An 18,894-nucleotide genomic window follows, 5' to 3' on the forward strand; every position below is an offset into this window, starting at 1 on the left:
CCCCCGGCCCGAGCCGGGCACGGCCCAACTGCAGGGCGGGGACGCGGCCGGGCCGCCCCGGGACAACGACAGACTACAGAAACTACAGTCAAGTTTTAGATACAAAGTCTACAGCCGTACATAACGCGAAGGAGGGCGGGGTATACAATCCGTACAGTTACAGCTTAGAGGGGGAAGGGTTCTTTACATTTTACTGCTGGAATGCTTAAAAAACACCGAGTACAGAGGAACGCGCAGAGAGAAAAACAAAAGTTCATTATTTCGGAGAGTGTAATGTCTCTGCTTGAGGAAACAATGATTTCTTGGCGATTTCTGTCAAAACATGGAAAACTCAGGATCCTAACAGAAAAGTGAGTGGAATTTTCCTCCTCTATCATCTCCTTCCATGGGAAGAGAAACAAGAAAATACTGTACACAGAAAGATAAAGCAAGCATATGAAAGGGGATATACCAAAGTGGTACACTCATCCTTTTCCCCAGTAGTGCCTTTCCAGAGTTGTCCCTGTTTTAAAACTGTGCCTTTGTGTAAGCACAGCAGCAAGGCATGTTGGCTGTCAGGCTGCACAAGCCATAAACTCTTAACTTGGGAAAAAGTGTCTATAACAAATGGGCAGAGATTGTAGCCTGAAAAACTAATTCTCATAATACTTTGTGTAATAAAGAATCAGAATAATCAGCTCAGTCCTTTTGACACTGTGAAAATATCACGTCCTTTGTACTTACATATTATTATTTGCAGTTTCATCAAAGGGTCGTTTCATAGTCACTGCGTTATTTGAGATTCTCAAGATGAAGCAACAGAAGTAACATCCACAATTTAAAACAGATGGCTGCAGAGAAGCACCGAAGTCCTGGAAACATGGCATCAACCCCCTGCTTGTTCTAGTTCTCACCTTTTTAGTTTAGTGCTACAAAGTTTTTTCTCTGTCCAGGAGAGCTAGTCATTTGAACAACACACGTGTACTGATGTCATAATGCAAACCAAGAGAAACTTCCTCTTGTATAGGGGATTTGCTGACAGCAGTTGGAAGGTCTGGTTGCATTTTCTAAAACTATTTCAGCTCAGTATAAAAACAGGTAAAATATAAAACCCCACAGAGTGAAAAATGCAGTATTGATACAGGATCCTTTAGCACTCTAACATTAAAAGCCATGAATGGTACAATCCAAAATCTCCAAAATCAGTGGAAAGACTGCTACTGGTATCAGTGACTTCCTGGATTAGGTTCTAGTGGGCAGAGAGTCTGAAGTCCACAATGTACTAATGAGCACCTGGAACATGCATCCATCAGATTGCAATGTGAGCTGTTTGTGAAAGCAAAAAAATACCTCTACCATCTACTGCTTTCACCCAAATTCACGTGAACAAATTCCAGCTAACACAAGTAGTGGCATAACTCAGTATGATAATTCATAAATTTAAGTTTATATGGACTGTACTGACATTAATAGAAAACATGAAACCTTATGACCAGTCAAAACAATTGATACCACTAATGAGCCACCACAGACACTATTTTAATCAACATGCAATGGACGTAAGTTACACCTCTGAAATCAAGATGCATTAGAATGCATGTTGACTTCCTCAACATTTGTTGTTTCAAGAGGCTTGGAACACATGATCTATAAATAGGAAAGATATTATACTATGGTTCAACAGGCTAATGTAGAAAATTACTAAAAATCCAGGTGAAAAATGGTTTTTAAATGTGTTAGGAATATTCTGCTTTGTCCCTCACAAATTAAAACCTACTATATTTCATACCTACAGAGAAACATGAACTGGAATTGAACCTTTCCATTGCCTGGTACAAAGTACAAGATGTTAACCCACAATGGAACCTTACTGCCTACTATTCTGCTTAGATTCACTTTGTAATAGGAATGGAATTTCTTAATATTACTGAGCAGAAGATTAACATGAGTCAAAACTCAATATGGAATCCAGATCTTCAGAGCCATGGTGATAATCACACTACTGGGGGCTGAATCCTGTGAGTCACAGAGGCTCTGGATGGAACATGGAGCCTGCCAGAGCCTGGTGAGACTGAGCCATCAACACATTCCATGTAACTCAATGGTATTTTAATTTCTGCTGATGAGCAACATGTCACCATTGCACCTGACCTGAAAAAGGCTCTAACTGAGTGCAGTTTATACTGGACATCCTACCATACCTGAAAGGACAAGGGAACAAGGCTGCAGAATCACAAGTGACACACCTACTGCCTGAGCCATTAAAACTCCAGCGCTCCTGACAAGTCTCACAACCTGTCAATCAGGTCTGTGATTCATCCCTTAGCATAGACAGACTGATACTGTTTCCCAGAGAGATGAAACTCAGGAATGCAACACACGGATCTGTAGAGCTACAGGGAAGCAACTTCTTAGTCTAGAGAAGTCATCCCACAAAATTTGTCAGAGAGATTTTGTGGCTAGGGAAGAAGTCACCAGTGGAGATTTGAAGTAAATGTCTCAGACCTTTTTTCCAGCAGCCTGGACTGAGACAGCAATTATGCCACTAAGCTTTAGGCAGCTTTACATTCCAGCCAATCACACTATGCACTGCCTGCCAGCCAGGCTGGGAAAGACAAACATTTAGAAAAGCCTATGTCTACGGTGTATATTATGCAGTCATATCTTACATTGTCCCATCTGTACACCAGGAATCTTACTTTCTCTAAGATCTACTAAAACACCCATTTGCTGGTAAATACTGCTGATTAGGAAGTATATTATAATTTCATAGCTATTTAAAAACTAGCTTACTAAAAATTACTGCTTACCGGTGATATCCTTAAGTTTCTTATTATTCAGACTAAATGCACACTTTAAATGGGCAGAATCTGCTTTTCCTACCATAATTAGACCACATACAAAGCAAGAACTGTCTTGTAAGATTCTTCTGCTTGGAAACAAAATCCATTGGACAATTCTACAACACTACTAATTCTGTAGAAATAACAATATGCAGATTTGATACATTATTATACATTTGATGCAAAATTACAAATGTTTGAAATACCTTCTTAAAATTTAACATGCCAGAAAATTTACCATAGTTTACAGATTTCAATTTGGTTTATCCCAGTTTTGCTTATCTTTCCTTGGAAAAAAGCCAATTCGTTTCCTAAATACACTTAAACAGCAGGTTAACATAATGCCACAGCTATTAGGAACACTGACAACTCACATTGATACTATGCCAGCTAAAAACTCTGCTTAAGTCGTCTCCACAGGGCAGACAAATAGAGGATAAAGAATTGCATCTGCTGGTTTGGGGTTTAGGGGGATTATCTAGGTATAAATAACCTGATATAAAAGCATATATCTAGAGAAGCCTTTTATACATGCACATGGGCGGAGTGGGGCTCACCACTGAATAAAGCAAATTGTCATCACTGCAGATTATACAAGGGCTACTGCTTCCTCATATAAAGGATTGATTGGCCTAAATTTAGGGTGGCTGCAAGACATGAGACTTATACTGAGCTTACGGCTAGTAGTGAGAACAGCAAAAAGTAGAAACAGCCTTTTTACAAATATTCTACACAAACTTCGTTGGCTCAATATTTACTTTCATGTCTCAAGTTTCAAGTTTTCATGTCAAAATACTACAAACAAACCCCACATCATGTCCAAAAGGATTAAGTTTATTTTTCATGAAAGGTTCCACATGCTCATTTAGAAGGATACTTGCTGCACTGAAAGTTTAATTTAAGAGGAGAAGAAAAACAAAAAATAAAAGGAAAATGGACTGCTCTTAGGAGTTTGGTCCCCAAGATATATCCCTTTGTGACTGACCTGCAGTCACCAGCATAAAGGCCAGCCTGGTGCTAGAGCTTCCACTGTGAAAGAGCTTGCAAAAGGGCAGGAGTTATCACATCTGCTATGAACAGCCTACCTCTAACCAGAGTCAGCATAGGAACAAGAGAATCTCTTGAGCTGCAGCCCTACAAATGGAAGGACAACTCAGTAAGTCATTACCCAATTTCCCTTCCAAACAGTCCCAGAAAATGCAACCCAGACCTTCTTGTCAGAGGCACATTCTCTATGGCAACAGGGGGACAGATGACAGTGGATGATACTGGGTAGCAAAGCTGCTGTGACCATCCTGCAGTCGGAGCCCGCAGCGCTCCAGCCGTGCTCTGCCACCTCCGAGTGCGAGCTGCAAACGCTGGACATGTAACAGGCTGCTTTACACTGAGCTAGCAGGTACTCAGGGGTTTTAAACATCTTCAGCTGCTGAGGTATATGTACTGTACAACATAAACCAACTCATACATTTCCCCAGCTACCACAATCTAAAGCTACATTGGAGTGGTCATTTTATCCAAACTATCTAACAAAATGCATACAATTCATTCTGTTATAATGAAAAAAGACTTGCACTATAAGCTTCAGGTTCTTTTCCTTCTTGATACTTAAGACTTCTGGGAATCTGACTGCTGGAAGCGGTTTAACTTCTCTGGATTATTTGATGCCATTTGAGAAAAGTCACGAAAAATGTCCTGACAAATTTCATCTCCTAGGTAGAAAAGAAAAAGGAAACAATTTTAAACATTTGTGATAATCAACATCACCCACCATTGCACAAGTGACCTATTGTGCTAACAATTACTGTGTAACACTTATTCATGTATGAAGACTGCTTCTAGATGGAGTGATGCTGATGTGAACTCTGAGGGACTGGTTAATTGCATGCATGTTCTGTAGAAGCAAATTAAACAAAGCCAAACTATACCTGAAATAGTACCTCACAGGCAGCCACACAGAGGAAAGTTCAGAGTTAGAAAGGAAAAGTAAAGCACTTTAAAGCAACTTAAAAAGAAAAAAATATTTATTAGCCAGTAAAGAATAAAATCCTTGTTTTTGCAAGGAACTGTTAACCAAGATTCTCTACAGAAAAATAGAATTATGGCATAAATAAAGATTTACTCGGAAACAGAGATCAGAATTCTTACAGCCAAACAGAACTCTCCAGGAAAGAAATAATCAGCAAGCAATAATATGTATGTATATATAAGCAATCTTAAGAAGATAAACTATTGTTCATAAATTATTTTGGTGTATTCAGCAAATATAAAATTTCTACATTCATTTCATCTACATCTTTCATTACATTTTTCAGTTTGAGCTATAAGAACAATGATACTTCCCTTAAAAATCTTTTTTTTTTTAAATCTTCACCCTTTGTGCTTAAACACAGCTCTACTACTAGAACATATTCCAAAATGTGTTCCCTCCCTCTCCCTGTCTACACGGGAAAACACATTCAGGAGTAATTACTTCTTGAGTCATTGCCAAGTCATTTTTTTGCCACTTTAAAATGGACATTTTTACATTCATTTTCACATTCTTTCATCTGTTGGAGCATTTTGGGCCTTGACTTCAAGTTCTGTTTTAAAACACTAACCATACCCTTTTGTCTTCAAAAGGAATTAAATGCATCAAACATTTGGTTGGGTCAGGAACTATGCAGCCATCCAAATTTTACAGTCTTCCCAACACAGACGGCCACACAGGACACAAGATCCCAGCACTACTGTTTCTTGCTGACAGCTTGATTAATAGCATGACAAAGAAATCAACCCAAAAATCTCATCATGTATGTTGAATATGAAGATTTTTTTTTTTTTTTTTCCTAACATGATTGTGGAAGAAAAGCATGTTTTTGTGCTTAAAAGTTTGCACTACTGGGAAAAGTTACATTGTTTTGTTTTTCCATTTTTTAATGCACATTTCCAATGTCAAAACTATTATTCTTTTGGAGATGAGACTCCAGTCTTTTAAAACACTTTCACAAATAATAACTGACCTTCCAGGAATATTTAACAGTGCAGTGACACAATTCTTCCCAAACTTCAAAAGATTAATACATTCAAAACTGCTCTACTAGGAAAAGTCACTTCTAGAGAAATTCCCTTTTGGTTTTCAGATTTAATTTCAAGTATGGTGTCCCTGCCCATGGCAGGGAGGTTGGAACTAGATGATCTTTAAGGTCCCTTCCAACCTTAAAGGTCAATTCTGTGACTCTGTGTTCTAGAGATGAAGCAGGCACAGGACAGGTTTTATTGAAACAGCTCGTGAGAACTGCTTGCTCTGGGAGACCAGCACAGAACGGAGCTGCAACATTCACCAAAGGAACAGCTATGAAGGGCACAAAGCAGAATTAGGCTTCTGTGACAAAAGCAATTATGCTTTTAACACAGAAGTGGGTTCCACTGGTGAACGGGTACTGCAGTTCAAGTTGCCATACTTGGTTCTTTCAAATGAACTTGAAAGAAAAAAAAGGTATTTTTGCAAGATACATTGTGGCTCTAGTTTTGACTCTATTACATAACAAAAATATTACATACAAAAATACACTAAAATAAAGTGCCCCTTTAGTTTGTATGTTGCATTAAAATACTTAGTACTGTAAACCTTATCATTATTTTAAAATTCTACTCTAAAACTGAATTCTGGAAATTCCCTTTCCAAGCAATGTTTTCCCTAAAGTGCAGATTCTATGTACAAAAATACTGTAACACTGCTTTACCATTTAACACTGGAGTAACTCAAAAGGCACACATCATACATTCAAGAAAAGGTAGGAAGAAAAAGTAGCAATGCTAATATCAAAGAGTTAGCAAGACATACTGTAGCACCAGGAGGTGAGCACTCAAGTATTATACAGAAACAGTACCACGGTACATATGGCTTTACCACCAGAAATTAACATTTAAAGCTGGTTTCAGCTAGTACCCATTCAAGGAATATTTTGGAAGACCAACTGTACCTTGCAAAGCAATATATTCATTCTCTCAGTAGTTCAAACCAGCCAAATATATTTAAATTAGAAATTTTGATGTCATTAGCTACATGAGCAATTATCAGCTGCATTGCTAGAGCTGACAAGTAGGCAGTTGGCTTCATTCTGATGACAGCAAACTCCTAAAATGATATTTTCCCTCACATAGCTCCCAGCGAATACACAATTGCCTTGAAAATCCTTATTTTGATTATTATGATCCTAGAATCATAATTTTGGAACATTGGAGTTCTAAAGTAAGGGCAGTGCAGATAATTTAACATGTATATGCAGTGAAAAAGACCTGCATCCCTTAAAACCACATAAAGGTGTGATACCTCATGACAGCAGACAGGTTTTGTGCTTACACTGACACAACCCTTCTATAGCAGACACAAACATTCAAAACACTAAAATACTGACTTCAGCTTTTAAAAGAGACTTCAATAACTAACAAAGTGAAGGGGGAAGACCTGTGGTATCCAAAGATACAGTAAGTTTGCCTGGCTGCAACTCTGTGTTACAGCTTGTGGCCTTAATTTCACAAGTTATTCTAATGAAAGCCTCCCCATGATTTTGGGCAATCTCTGCCTGTTGTGGCAAATCTGCTCTTCACTGTCAATCTCACCTTACCAGCTGTAAAGTATCTGGATCATATTGTTACCAGCTGCAGTCTCTAAATTCTACTGCAATACAAACTGATAAAAAGGTCACAACATTTTCCATTAAAGACTTCGCCAGCTTTTTATTTCATCAACCCAACTGAAGAATGTGTCTAAATACTATTTTAAATTATGAGGGAAAAGAGTCTCCCCAACTACTTCACATTTTCATGTACGTAGTGCCTGTATTTGTTATGAGTGAAGCATTTCAATTACCATTTTTTAATGTTTAGTAACCAACTGAGGCTTTTTGTACAAACTATAGAAACATTTTCTGGTTTATAATAATTTTGGATTTGTGACAGGTCAATTAAATGATCTAAAATATTCATTTATGATATAGCACAGAGCTTTTGAGCCAAAATACATACCTCTTAAAGGCATTTTACTATTTGAAACTGATAATAATTATTTTTACCTCTTAAAATAAAAATGAGGAAACTCAAAAATACTTCAGTATTTGTTACTGTCAGACTATCAGTGAAGTAGTAGGCACTGTATCCAAAAACAGCTTTACATCGAACTTGGCTACACTGGCAATAGAGGTTTTTTTGTATGTTTTCTGAGCTCACCTGAGCTCATACTCAAGTAAATGGTTTTAAATTAGTTGTAGCTCTGTCAAAGAAAGCATTTGAATGCCTGAGCATCTACAGTACTTTTACTGCTTTAATTTGAATTTTATATTTCAAAAATAAATTTTAAAAACCCCTGTTCATAAGGAGAAACGAAATAAATTTGGTTTATTTAATAGAGTTCATCTAGGATTTCAACATGAGACTCAGTGTTGCCCCTTGGCTATATTCCAGCTCCAGTCTGGTAACACCCACCCTGCCCAATCCTTACGAATCAATGGGAAACACGTAAGGGCTTTATAAGAGTGAACTGAGAGTAGTCAGCACTCAGCCTTAAAAATAAGGTTCCCCTTTCACTTCTGCCAGGGATAGCAGGGTGTTTTTAGCTGTCTAACTTCACAACCAAGTGAGCCTTCATTATTGATATTTGCAGGATATTAAATTACCTTCCTATGGAAGCAAGTATCACATCACAACATTGTGTAAATTTGGACTGAGTGCCTGAGAATAAAGTTGCACATATTCATTAAATATAATTTGTTACTTTCTTGTTGGAGTTGGCTCAAGTATCTGCCAGCTTCTCTTTGTTTTTTTAACCAAATGGAAAGATACTATGCATACAAAAATACATACTTAAGAATGACTGTTCTGTTTCTTATTAGTATCTTAACAAATAAAAATATTTAAAAATAAAATTTAAGGAAATAATACTTTCCTATTTCTGTCTGGAGTTAGTTTGAAATATCTGATGTACATTTTTTACATTGGTGTGCAAGCATTCTTTTCTTAAAAAAGAAAAAGTGGACCATTCTACAGGAAGAAGAATGGTGTCCTGGAATAAGATGAACTCTTCAACTGTCTCTGAGCAAGCTGATTCAGAAAGCTGCTACTAAATAATGTCAGGTAAATCCTAACATTACACAGATATCAATGGAACAGCAATAGGAGAAAACTGTGGACAACTACTAGCAGAATAGGGTGGTCATGGCTGTAGTAACACACTGCTATAATGACACTCTTTAAACAGTCTCCTTTTAGGTTCCCTAAATACTCTGACAAAGTCACACCACTGAATTTCAACGAAGCTTTAGAATGTGTTGGTTTATAAAAAAAATTATTGTATGAAGCAATCTTTAATTTCCCTCAGATACTAAGAATCTAATTGTAAACTGATAAATTCCTGTATACACTTCTTATACTGCATTTCAGTGTGGTTATTAGTAGAGTATTGACCTGGCTGCCCATAGAGTCCTTCTGATTCACGCATTTCTTCATTCATCCTTGCTAAACGCAACCTGCCATTCAGAAAACAAAAAGAGCAATGTCATCTTTAAAGCACAAAAAAGACTACAATGCAAGACCTACAAAGCTCTTCTGAATCTCACATCAAAGAGGTCACCTACAGACAGTGCATTTGATTTTTCTTTTGCTCCCCCTGTTTTTATGTTAAGGTATTTTGACATTTCTTGTATTTTTAACTTGAAACAGAATAGCAAAATCTAAGTTTCTAGTCAGAAAACAGAATGTACAACTTACAGTGTTACAATATCTGCATTTGCAGCTTCCACTGCTATACTCAATGGATCTTTCCCATCTTCATCAGTGGCATGCTGGTTTGCTCCTCGTTTTAGGAATAAACACACTTGTCTGTTTAGAAAAAAACCATTGAAGAATATTTTTGACAATAAAGGAAAAAAGCTAATAAAGTCAAGCTAGATACAATGTATTTAAATTAAATCACCAAAAGTCTCATATATATCAAAATAGTGCAGTTCATCTAGAACATGTTAACAGACTAGTAAGCAAACCCTTTATTTAATCCACATTAGAAAACACGTGTGTTTTTCTAGTGGATGAGACTGCTGAATCAAAACATTATTTGCCCTCTCACATCCAGAGCTTAAGAAATACTATTAAAATGTCAGAATATCTGGGGCAATGAAGAAGCTTCACATGAACAGATACAGTAAAGGATGGCCATATACAAACTGTGGGGCAGTGAGTTACCCAGTATGTCCTAGAACTGTGGCATGGTGCAGGGGCCCTCTTCCTTTCATGTCTCGGATGTTCACATTGGCCCCATTCTGCAGCAAAAATTCACAAGTAACCAATGAACCCTATGGAATCAAAACAAAGAAACAACTCAGCACCAGATTGCTGGAATCAAACCAAACCTCTTCTGCCTTCTCACCACTGAGCCACATGGCAAAGGAAACAAAAAGGGAGTTGCTTTCATATCAACTTTAAACACTACTAGGATATAGAATTCCAAACAAAGCATTAATAGGAAAAAAATAATTCAGAAACAAATTTGAAAGAACACTGTAAACACAACTTCAGCATCACATAATCATATTCATTACAAGCAAGCAGCACAAATGGAACAGTGACACAGAAATATCATTATTTCCCTTGCCCTCCTCCCCCATCACCAGAGCTGCATATCACATACCCCTCGCACTGCCTGAATGAGTGGTGTTGCTTTGTTTTCTTCCACATTGACCCAGTTTACTTCAGCTCCATGGGCCAATGCTTCTGCCATGTGAGGAAGATTTTTCTCAAAGGCAGCTTGATATAGCTGCAATCCTGGACTAGGCTGCTTGGAGTCACAGAACACTGGAGACTCTTGCTTGTCTCCTTCTAAAAAGAAAAAAAAATTGCTTACATAATCTGTGTTTTTACAAGGTACTTCTTGGAATTCTGATCAAAACATCATGTGTCTGGCAATAGGTAGCTCAGCTTTCACAGAATGCTATGTATTGCTGCCCTGTTCTGCCAGGGGAAGTCACAAATGCCTTTAGCTCCAGCATTCAGGCACAGTCTCTTCACAGAACTACTATTGCACAGAAAACATTCTCTCCACATTACTGGCACATGTGTATATCCTTCAATTTATATATTCCATGTAATTTCTAAGAAGTTGTTTAAGGTTTGGAGTGTGTTTTACTCTAAAGTGCAAGATATGAACAAAACTAATTTTCTATGTAGTCATACAAGTGTATCTTTTATCTGCAACAGCTTGCTACACCTGAATACAAGGCTAATGCTGTTATGACCTAACTTTTGTTAATAGATACCACTGCCATTTACCAATTACTTGCTGTGGCTATAATCTTTTGGACTAAAGCATACTCTTCATCTCAATAACAGTTATACAGAGTGAAGTCTGAGAAATAAAGATGTTGTTACATGAAACCTTTTGTGAGTTACAGCATCATAAATATTTCTACAGCACAGACAAAAAAGATCCAAGCCATATGCTTGCAATAACAGCTGTGAACTACTGGATTTAAAATACACCTTAGAAGAGTGCTTTGATGTAGAAGAATAGGTTTGCTTTGTAAATAAATCTTTTGGAAATTTTGAGAAGCCATACTCAATACATCTGTAAGAACAGCATGCTAACATTAGCAAATAATTTCATTCATCAACTTATGGAACTTCTGAGTAGAGGGAGTAATGTTTAAAGACTTGGTCAATTCCACATAAATAGAAAAATTAAGCAAGAATGCACAAATAACACATAAAAGCCTATTATCTGTGACTCAACAGGAATTGTATCTCCATGGATTTATGCATTTATAAAAGGATAATGCATTTGTATGGAGACTTGTCTTTCTCAAAATACAGCATTTCTCTATCTGCAAAAAAAAAAAATCAGTGTTTTGGGATCAGTCTCATCTGACTGGAAAAAACCATAGCTCTTTGAACCCATTTAGAAGGATTAAATGTCATTTTTGGTAGCAAGCCCAAAGGAAAGATCACTCAGGCAAATTTTACCCTTGCTAAAAGCATTTCAACCAGAAGAGCAGACATGAATTGTATCACCAAGCACTGATCTTTTTTACAAAAACAAAAAAATTACCAAGTGATTAAACTTTCATCTTAAAGTGCAAAGCCTAACACACCTGGTTCATACAAACTGTTGGCTGATATAGTAGAGGCAAGGTGTTCTCTGCTGTCATCAGCACTCGGCTGGATCCCACTGTCACTGCTTCGGACTGTTTTGGGGAGAAACTGCAATTACTATGCAGAGCTGAAGCTACCTGCTCTTCACAGATACCATGATAATAAAGCAAGCTTTTATACTTGGTCCTGAACACAATTTTAAAAAAATGGCTAGTTATTATTCAGTATTCTTAATGCATCCATAGAAAAATATGAAGTCAAATTTTGTAACCATAACATTTACAATAATAATAATAATAAATGTCAAAGATAACTAGAAATGAAAAAAAAAAAATCAGGATAAGTAAAAAAGCTTAAATTATTTCATGAAAATACTAAGCAATGCAACAGCCTGGAGACAATAGATTGAAGCAGGGAGATGGCCACAACACAATGGATCACTAGTGCAAATACTGAACACGCCACAGCTGTAGTACTTACTACTACGGAGTTTTGAAGAGGTATCAAAGTAGGAGAAGAGTGAATCAAGTTCATCAGGACAGAACAGAGACTCCCGCCTCGCCTCGTCGCTACTTACAGCAACCGCTGGGACATGCAGGTTAGCAAAGCACAAAGCAGGCAGTAAGGAAAGGATAGGGCAGGAAAGAACGTTATTGGAAAAATCAAGAAGGATGAAAATACGGAGGAAAGAAGGTGGTTAATATGTTTCTGAATTATAAGCATCCCCATTCCAAATCCTTCCCCATGTAAAAATGCACATCTCTGGAGAAGTCTTTTCTCCCCTACACTACACTAGGCTACAGCACATTAAAAAACAGATTCCAAATTCTCTGCATGAGGCAGAAGTCAATTAATATAAAAATATGCTACTGTAAAAAGAAGATAGGTAATACAGCTAAGGAGAGAAGTGTGTAAATACCTTTTTGGGATGCTGCACCTCGTTCCCCTGCCAAAAGGGACTTTTCAGGGCCACTGTGCCTTTTCTCTTCCTGACTTGGAGGCAAAACTTTTGTTCCAGACTCAGGCAGAGGTACTGATGCAGCTTGCTTCTCTACAAACTTTCTTTCCACATATTTTGCTCTGATGTATGCCTCCTTCTCCTGCCTGTCATATACAAAATCCCCGGAGTTAGTAAGCTAGTATTTTAGTATTTTCATGTATTAAAAGAATGTCTAGTTTGTACTAAAGTAAGTAACCAAAACTGTAGCTTGGCATTGCACATAAGACACACCTATAGCACATTTTCAGAAAGATGCAAAGCACACTGTCACTTTCTGGATTCTTGATTAAATTTTACACAAGGCTCAAAAGAAAGTAATTTTGTTAAGTTCATATACATGTATTTTCTTTCAGACAGCAACTTTGGAAAGTGGTACGTGGAAGAAATAAGCATTAGTTACTCTGTGTTACCTGTATTAAACCTTTATACGTGTTAATAACCTACTAATAAATATAATTAGTTTCTTATGTAAATATAAATTGCAACATTTGTTACAGGAACATTAAGATTACACAAGAAAACAGTAACTAGCCTTAGGTAGGCACAGCCATCAGTTCCATATCACATACTGAAGTATTTTTTCTTGTAACCTGAGGTTATCATCTTAAGACACAACAGCAGTTGTGCCAAACTGATAAAAGGGGCTGTAATTATTGCATTGAAACTGCTGAAAAGCAGTTACCACTAGAAGGAATATCTAGCAAATCTCCTACCACTTTCTCCAAATTGCCAACACTTCACAAAATGCAGTTTTCTATACTATAAAACTGGGCAGCAAGCAGCACAGAACTGGAAAGGTGGTAAAAAAGCAAGTTTTAAGAGACATCCTATGCAGCGGCATAAAATATGAGGAATCCATCTTCAAACACAGATCAGCATGAGAGAAATAGAAGACAGCAGTACTATGATTTAAAGGCTGCTGTAAAGCAGCAGAGCTCATGTACAATGTAGGTAGGAAGATGAGAACATTCTGAGCATCAGGGAACAAAAGTCAAATGGAAGAACAAAGTCACTGTAAACAAAAGGCACAGCAACAGGCTCCTTCCAGGAGCACTCACACACTGAGTACAGCTGGCTGAGCTGGTACCAAGTAGAGGGGAAACAAAATCCACACGTCCACAATGATGCTCTAGAGCTGTCATCAAAAGGAGGGAGTGAGATCACAAAAAGAAGAAATGAACAGGAGAAGCAGGAAGGGACCAACAGAAGAATACCCAATAAAGAGAGAGAGTGAGAAAAAGGAGAGAGCAAGACATACTGGTGATACAGGGAAACAAGTACACTAAAGGAGTGTAACTCAGTGAAGTGGCAGCATCTTTTACAGCTGGAGGCTGAAGGAAGCAACAATAAAAGGAAGCAACAGGCATTGCTAGTAAAATACTACCTTTGACTTCCAGATTGTGGCTTCTTTACTCCCACTTTTTCCAACTTCGCTTCATATATTCTATTTATAACATCATTTCCCAATTCACACATAAGCTATAAAGCAAAATAAATAAATTCAAATATAGTTGCAAATAGGTAGCTATTCAGTTGTGTTTAGCCTCACTCAGCCTATATCTACAACTTAGGGTTTTCACTAGTTAAAGTACACTTACAGAAATAAGCATGAGTTTATATGATAATAATGAAACAATCAGTGAGAGATAAAATTCTGAGTAAAATAACAAAAAAAATATAGTCACTTTTAAAGTGCCTGAAAAAACAGCCACCAGAATGACACCTGCAGGCCTCATTAACAAAGGTGCTCTTTCCAGCAGCTTTGTCAGGAGCTGTTCTTACCCCATCAGCAAGAGATAATTCAATCAATTACCCATTGGACATCTTTGCTAAATCATAATCTGATACAACTATAGAAAAAGAACAAAGACAAAAACCAGCCTGGAGATAATACTTACAGGAGAATCTGGCCCTATGGATTGCAAACAGATTTCTTGTTTCTAATACCAGGCAGAATTCAGGTATTTACATGAATAGTACAAGAGGAACAGCTTTTTTGGTGGGGGCAGGGGGGGAGGTTGGTTGCTTGCTTTCTCAGTATGAACACATTGATATTAAAATTATTTAACCACAAAAAAAGCACCCTGTCTTTTGATTGTTCAGCATAGAGAAGCAACACCTAAGTGCCAGAACATCACAGCTAGAAACAAATGCTTTGCAGAGCTATCCAGTTGCATGCATGCATCCATGCATGAGTTCCTATTTCAGGATTTCAGTGTCGCATGATTTTTATAACCATGGTTCAAGCTAGAAATTTGGCACACAAATAGCACACAAGAGCAGTTGCATGAGTATTCTCCTATAAGCCAGAAGCATCTAACTGCTCAGAGTTGACATTCAAATTTTTGAGTATGATCATGCTTTAGGCTGATATATTGCTTTCAAAATTTTCAGCCCACTGAAAGACATTATTAGTTTGTAAACAGATTTGCCTTTTTATATGTTGAAAGTATCAGATGAAACTTGCTACTCAGAGTGCACTTGTGAAGCTGAAGGCATTTTAAGTTGTTCTCAATTGCAAATTTGTAGCACAAATGATCATGAATTGTAAGAAAGTGTGAATTAAAATAAACCAACACACAACTATAAACATCTTCTGCTCAAAACTGCAAGACACACACTGGGTACAAATATGTTTCCTGCATTGAACTTTCTGATGCAGAGGCTTTAAAACAACAATCAAAGTACCAAATAGAAACCTGTTTCAAAAATACTATCATACCTTTAGGAGTTCAGGTTCCCATGAATCCAATGTTAAAGATCTTACTTTTGAGAAGTGGACTCCCAAGCTCCTAAACAGCATGGAAAAAAACCACATTAACCTGTAACTACATGTTATATCTTACCTCAGACAGATTTACCATTAATTTATGCAAATAAAGCAGTTACCTTAATTCTTTTTACGAACAAGGGTCTCTAATTTTCTTTCAATATACCTTTGAAGAGGCAAACACCACCCTTCCTAACTAAGTCAATGCACACATCAAATGCAGTTGTGAGGAGTTCCCCAACCTGTGTATCCCAGAGCACTCAATGCACAATGTGATTCCCAGGTTGATACTGGCCCAGCGAGGATCTGCCAAACCACAGTCACAGCAGGCAGCATTGCCAGGAATACACTGAACTCTCTGCAGAGCACTCTCTCCTTTCAACAACTTCTCTTTTGTCTCATTCCCAGATTCTAGGCTCCCAGTAGAAGGGGATGATTTCTTTTCCTGTTTCTAAAAGAGAAAAGAAACAAACAAACCAAAAAAGAGACACATGCTAAATTAAAGAAATTAAAAGTGCCACAGATACTGACTGTGCACTAAAATCCAAGAAAAATCTCTTCTGCCAAGGCAAGCCACAGAACTAAAAAAATGTTTAGGCTTTTAGAAGATATATAAAACTGAATATAAGAATATCCTATGAATTTTAATCACATTACAGAACAATCTCAAAAAAACATATAGGCCATAGTAATTTTAAGATGATGAAGTGAAAGACAGATTAGATATAATCCACAGCCTTCAAAATTTCATTGCATTTCCACTGAAAGACAAACAATGGATTCTTTTTTTCCCTCCCTCTCATTAAAAGAGGTTTTACATATGTAAAATTTTCAGGATCTAAAGGGGGGGGGTTGCTGTTTGGTGGATTTTTAAACTCACCTCAGATTCATCCCCTTTCTCTCTATATGCTGTGGCAATACTGGTCTGAACAGCCTTAATCCACGCCTGCCGCAGCTTTTCCGAGTCAGCCTGAAGCATGCAGCTCCTGTGACAAATCAAAGTACTCAGAGAGAGTGGCCAAGCAGCTGAAATCCAGCAACACATTTCCTTGGGGGTCTGTTTTTATGGAGCAAGTTTCTTGCTATCACCACAAGTATATTGTTTAGTAGGCATCATCTAATAAACCCATTTACTTTAAGATAACAAAGCAGCTGAGCCTTTGTGAGTTGCAAATTCCTTATTTCAAAATTATTTGCAGGTAATGATAATAGATACAAAAATTACTCTTCCAAAACCCCTGAGAATGGCTTAGCTTCCTATTCCTTTCCTTATTCCAAATTTTTTTTTTATATCCTCAAATGCATTTTATCCCCATGACACAAGACACATATATCAGTCCTTGAAAACACACTTTCATTCACTGAGATCAAGAGAGAGTAATTTTAAAGCTCTCTGACAAACAGTACTTTTCTCAACAACAGTAAAAGAAACAGGTCATGAAGTACAAAACTGTTCCAACACTTATGGGTTGAAAAAGCACAGGCAAGGAAGAGCAAAATGCATGTTATAGTGAACCACAACTGGGGATGCAAACATCAGGATGGACAGCAATCTGTTCAGAAGAGAAATGTAAGGAGGAGTGGGGAGTGTAGATAGCATCCAAATCCAAAAGCAGGTTGACCTCATATCAAAAACTTAGATATGGTCACATCTCAAAATCACTAATGAGGAATCTGTGTCCTGCCCTTGTTGTGGCAGGATGCCAAACTTCCCCAAGTACAACAAACACACTGCACTGCTGGAGATGAAAAATAATTTTAATTGGTAGTTTCATTTAGTGCATTCTGAAGTATAATTTAACATCACCGAGACAACAGCATATTCATGTGTTTCTCTCTCACTGCACCAATCAGAAATGTGGAGAAACTGAGACCTATTTTCTACATTACCAAGCAGCTGATAGTATCAGCTACTACTAAGCCACAGCAGAGCTCTGCACCATAAGCCATTTATGCAAAAAGCACAAGAATGCATGTTTATTTTAATGCCAAAAGTAAACTAAATACCAGGGACACTTCTCACAGCATCACTTACTCCCCGCCAAAATTTCAGAGAACAGAATTTTTCAGATACTTTTCCTGTTTTGATCTATCCCAAGAGAAATGTTCATCTTGCATTTTAAAACAACTAAATGTAATGATTTTTATTTTTAAATAAACATACTCCATCACTTCTCCTTACTTTGTTGGAGAAACCACCTCAAAACAGAAACGTCTTTCTATGTCTTCACAGTGTTTAACTGTGCAGAGCCGCAAGTCTTCAACAACTACTGTGGGATTATCCTAAGAGACGAAAGTTAACAAAAAAGTCACAGAGAAAACATAATATAGTTGATACTAAGATGAGAATTCCATCCTGAATTATTAATAATTTAATTCTATTTGCCTGTTTACACTAATATTTTCCTCCCAAAATAAAATTTAAACTAAGTGGATCTGGAGATACTTAGCAGGATATATTTAGATAAATTTTAATGTTTAGTTATATTCAATGAAAATTTAATACAAACTTCGGAGAATTTCTTTTTACCTACAATCCAGTTTACTGAATAATCAACACCTTAAATTTAAACAACAGTATTCAAACTACAAAGATACTCTAAGAGATGCAATTAACTCACATTTAAATCAGAAAAGTTATACCTAAATCAGCAGTATTGTAAGTGTCAAATAAAAAAAAAAAAAAAAACACCAGAAGCTGAAGGCAGTGGGTTTGAAAATTTCATTCAATTCATAAGAATTCCATTCTGAGCTATCAGCATTTTAAAGGTGCAGTTAAAAAAAAAACAAACAATGAGAATTCACAAACATAAAATGCCCAACCAAATGTGCTCGACTGCGCGTTTCCTTTCTAACCACAGAAATGAAGCCCCTTGATCTAACAGATAAGAGATCAGACAACAAGAACAGCCTCTGAATCTGGTCTGTTTGCAGTGAAGAGGAATTAATTGCTATAAGCTCTTTCCTCTTTTTTCCCCCCACCGTCTCCATACAGTCTCTATTTTTTTCCAACCTGAAGAACAGCTACAGCTCCATGGTGCAAAAGCAGATTCTAGAACAGCAAACAAAGGAGCAGGGGCCCAAGAACCGACTGAAAAGGCTTCTATGGCTCAGGGCAGAGCTGGACTTGCTGCTTTAACATACAACTACTGCACTTCCCAGAAGCAACAAGGCAGGTACTGACT

At 37.3% G+C, this 18,894-nt stretch overlaps 1 protein-coding gene across 7 annotated transcripts in view; it reads right to left on the reverse strand.

Annotated features, from left to right (window-relative positions):
* Positions 1-83: 83 nt before the first annotated feature.
* The window catches only part of ACAP2 (ArfGAP with coiled-coil, ankyrin repeat and PH domains 2), a 62,267-nt gene continuing 43,456 nt past the window's right edge, over positions 84-18,894 (reverse strand). For 5 of the 7 annotated variants that reach the window (XM_017726422.1, XM_017726420.1, XM_017726421.1 and 2 more), the window contains 13 exons: positions 17,892-17,992; positions 16,590-16,695; positions 15,952-16,160; positions 15,662-15,731; positions 14,324-14,418; positions 12,859-13,043; positions 12,420-12,524; positions 11,939-12,031; positions 10,483-10,670; positions 10,038-10,147; positions 9,567-9,677; positions 9,264-9,325; positions 84-4,531 (listed from right to left, as the gene is read on the reverse strand). In XM_017726422.1, the coding sequence (XP_017581911.1) occupies positions 4,428-4,531; positions 9,264-9,325; positions 9,567-9,677; positions 10,038-10,147; positions 10,483-10,670; positions 11,939-12,031; positions 12,420-12,524; positions 12,859-13,043; positions 14,324-14,418; positions 15,662-15,731; positions 15,952-16,160; positions 16,590-16,695; positions 17,892-17,992 (1,539 nt within the window). In that variant the 3' untranslated portion in view covers positions 84-4,427. The remainder of the gene's footprint in view (positions 4,532-9,263; positions 9,326-9,566; positions 9,678-10,037; positions 10,148-10,482; positions 10,671-11,938; positions 12,032-12,419; positions 12,525-12,858; positions 13,044-14,323; positions 14,419-15,661; positions 15,732-15,951; positions 16,161-16,589; positions 16,696-17,891; positions 17,993-18,894) is intronic. The other 2 variants (XM_008644124.2, XM_017726424.1) reach the window with 1 other exon arrangement.

The sequence above is a fragment of the Corvus brachyrhynchos genome, unplaced genomic scaffold (genome assembly GCF_000691975.1).
Source record: "Corvus brachyrhynchos isolate BGI_N302 unplaced genomic scaffold, ASM69197v1 scaffold221, whole genome shotgun sequence".
Lineage (NCBI taxonomy): Eukaryota > Metazoa > Chordata > Aves > Passeriformes > Corvidae > Corvus > Corvus brachyrhynchos.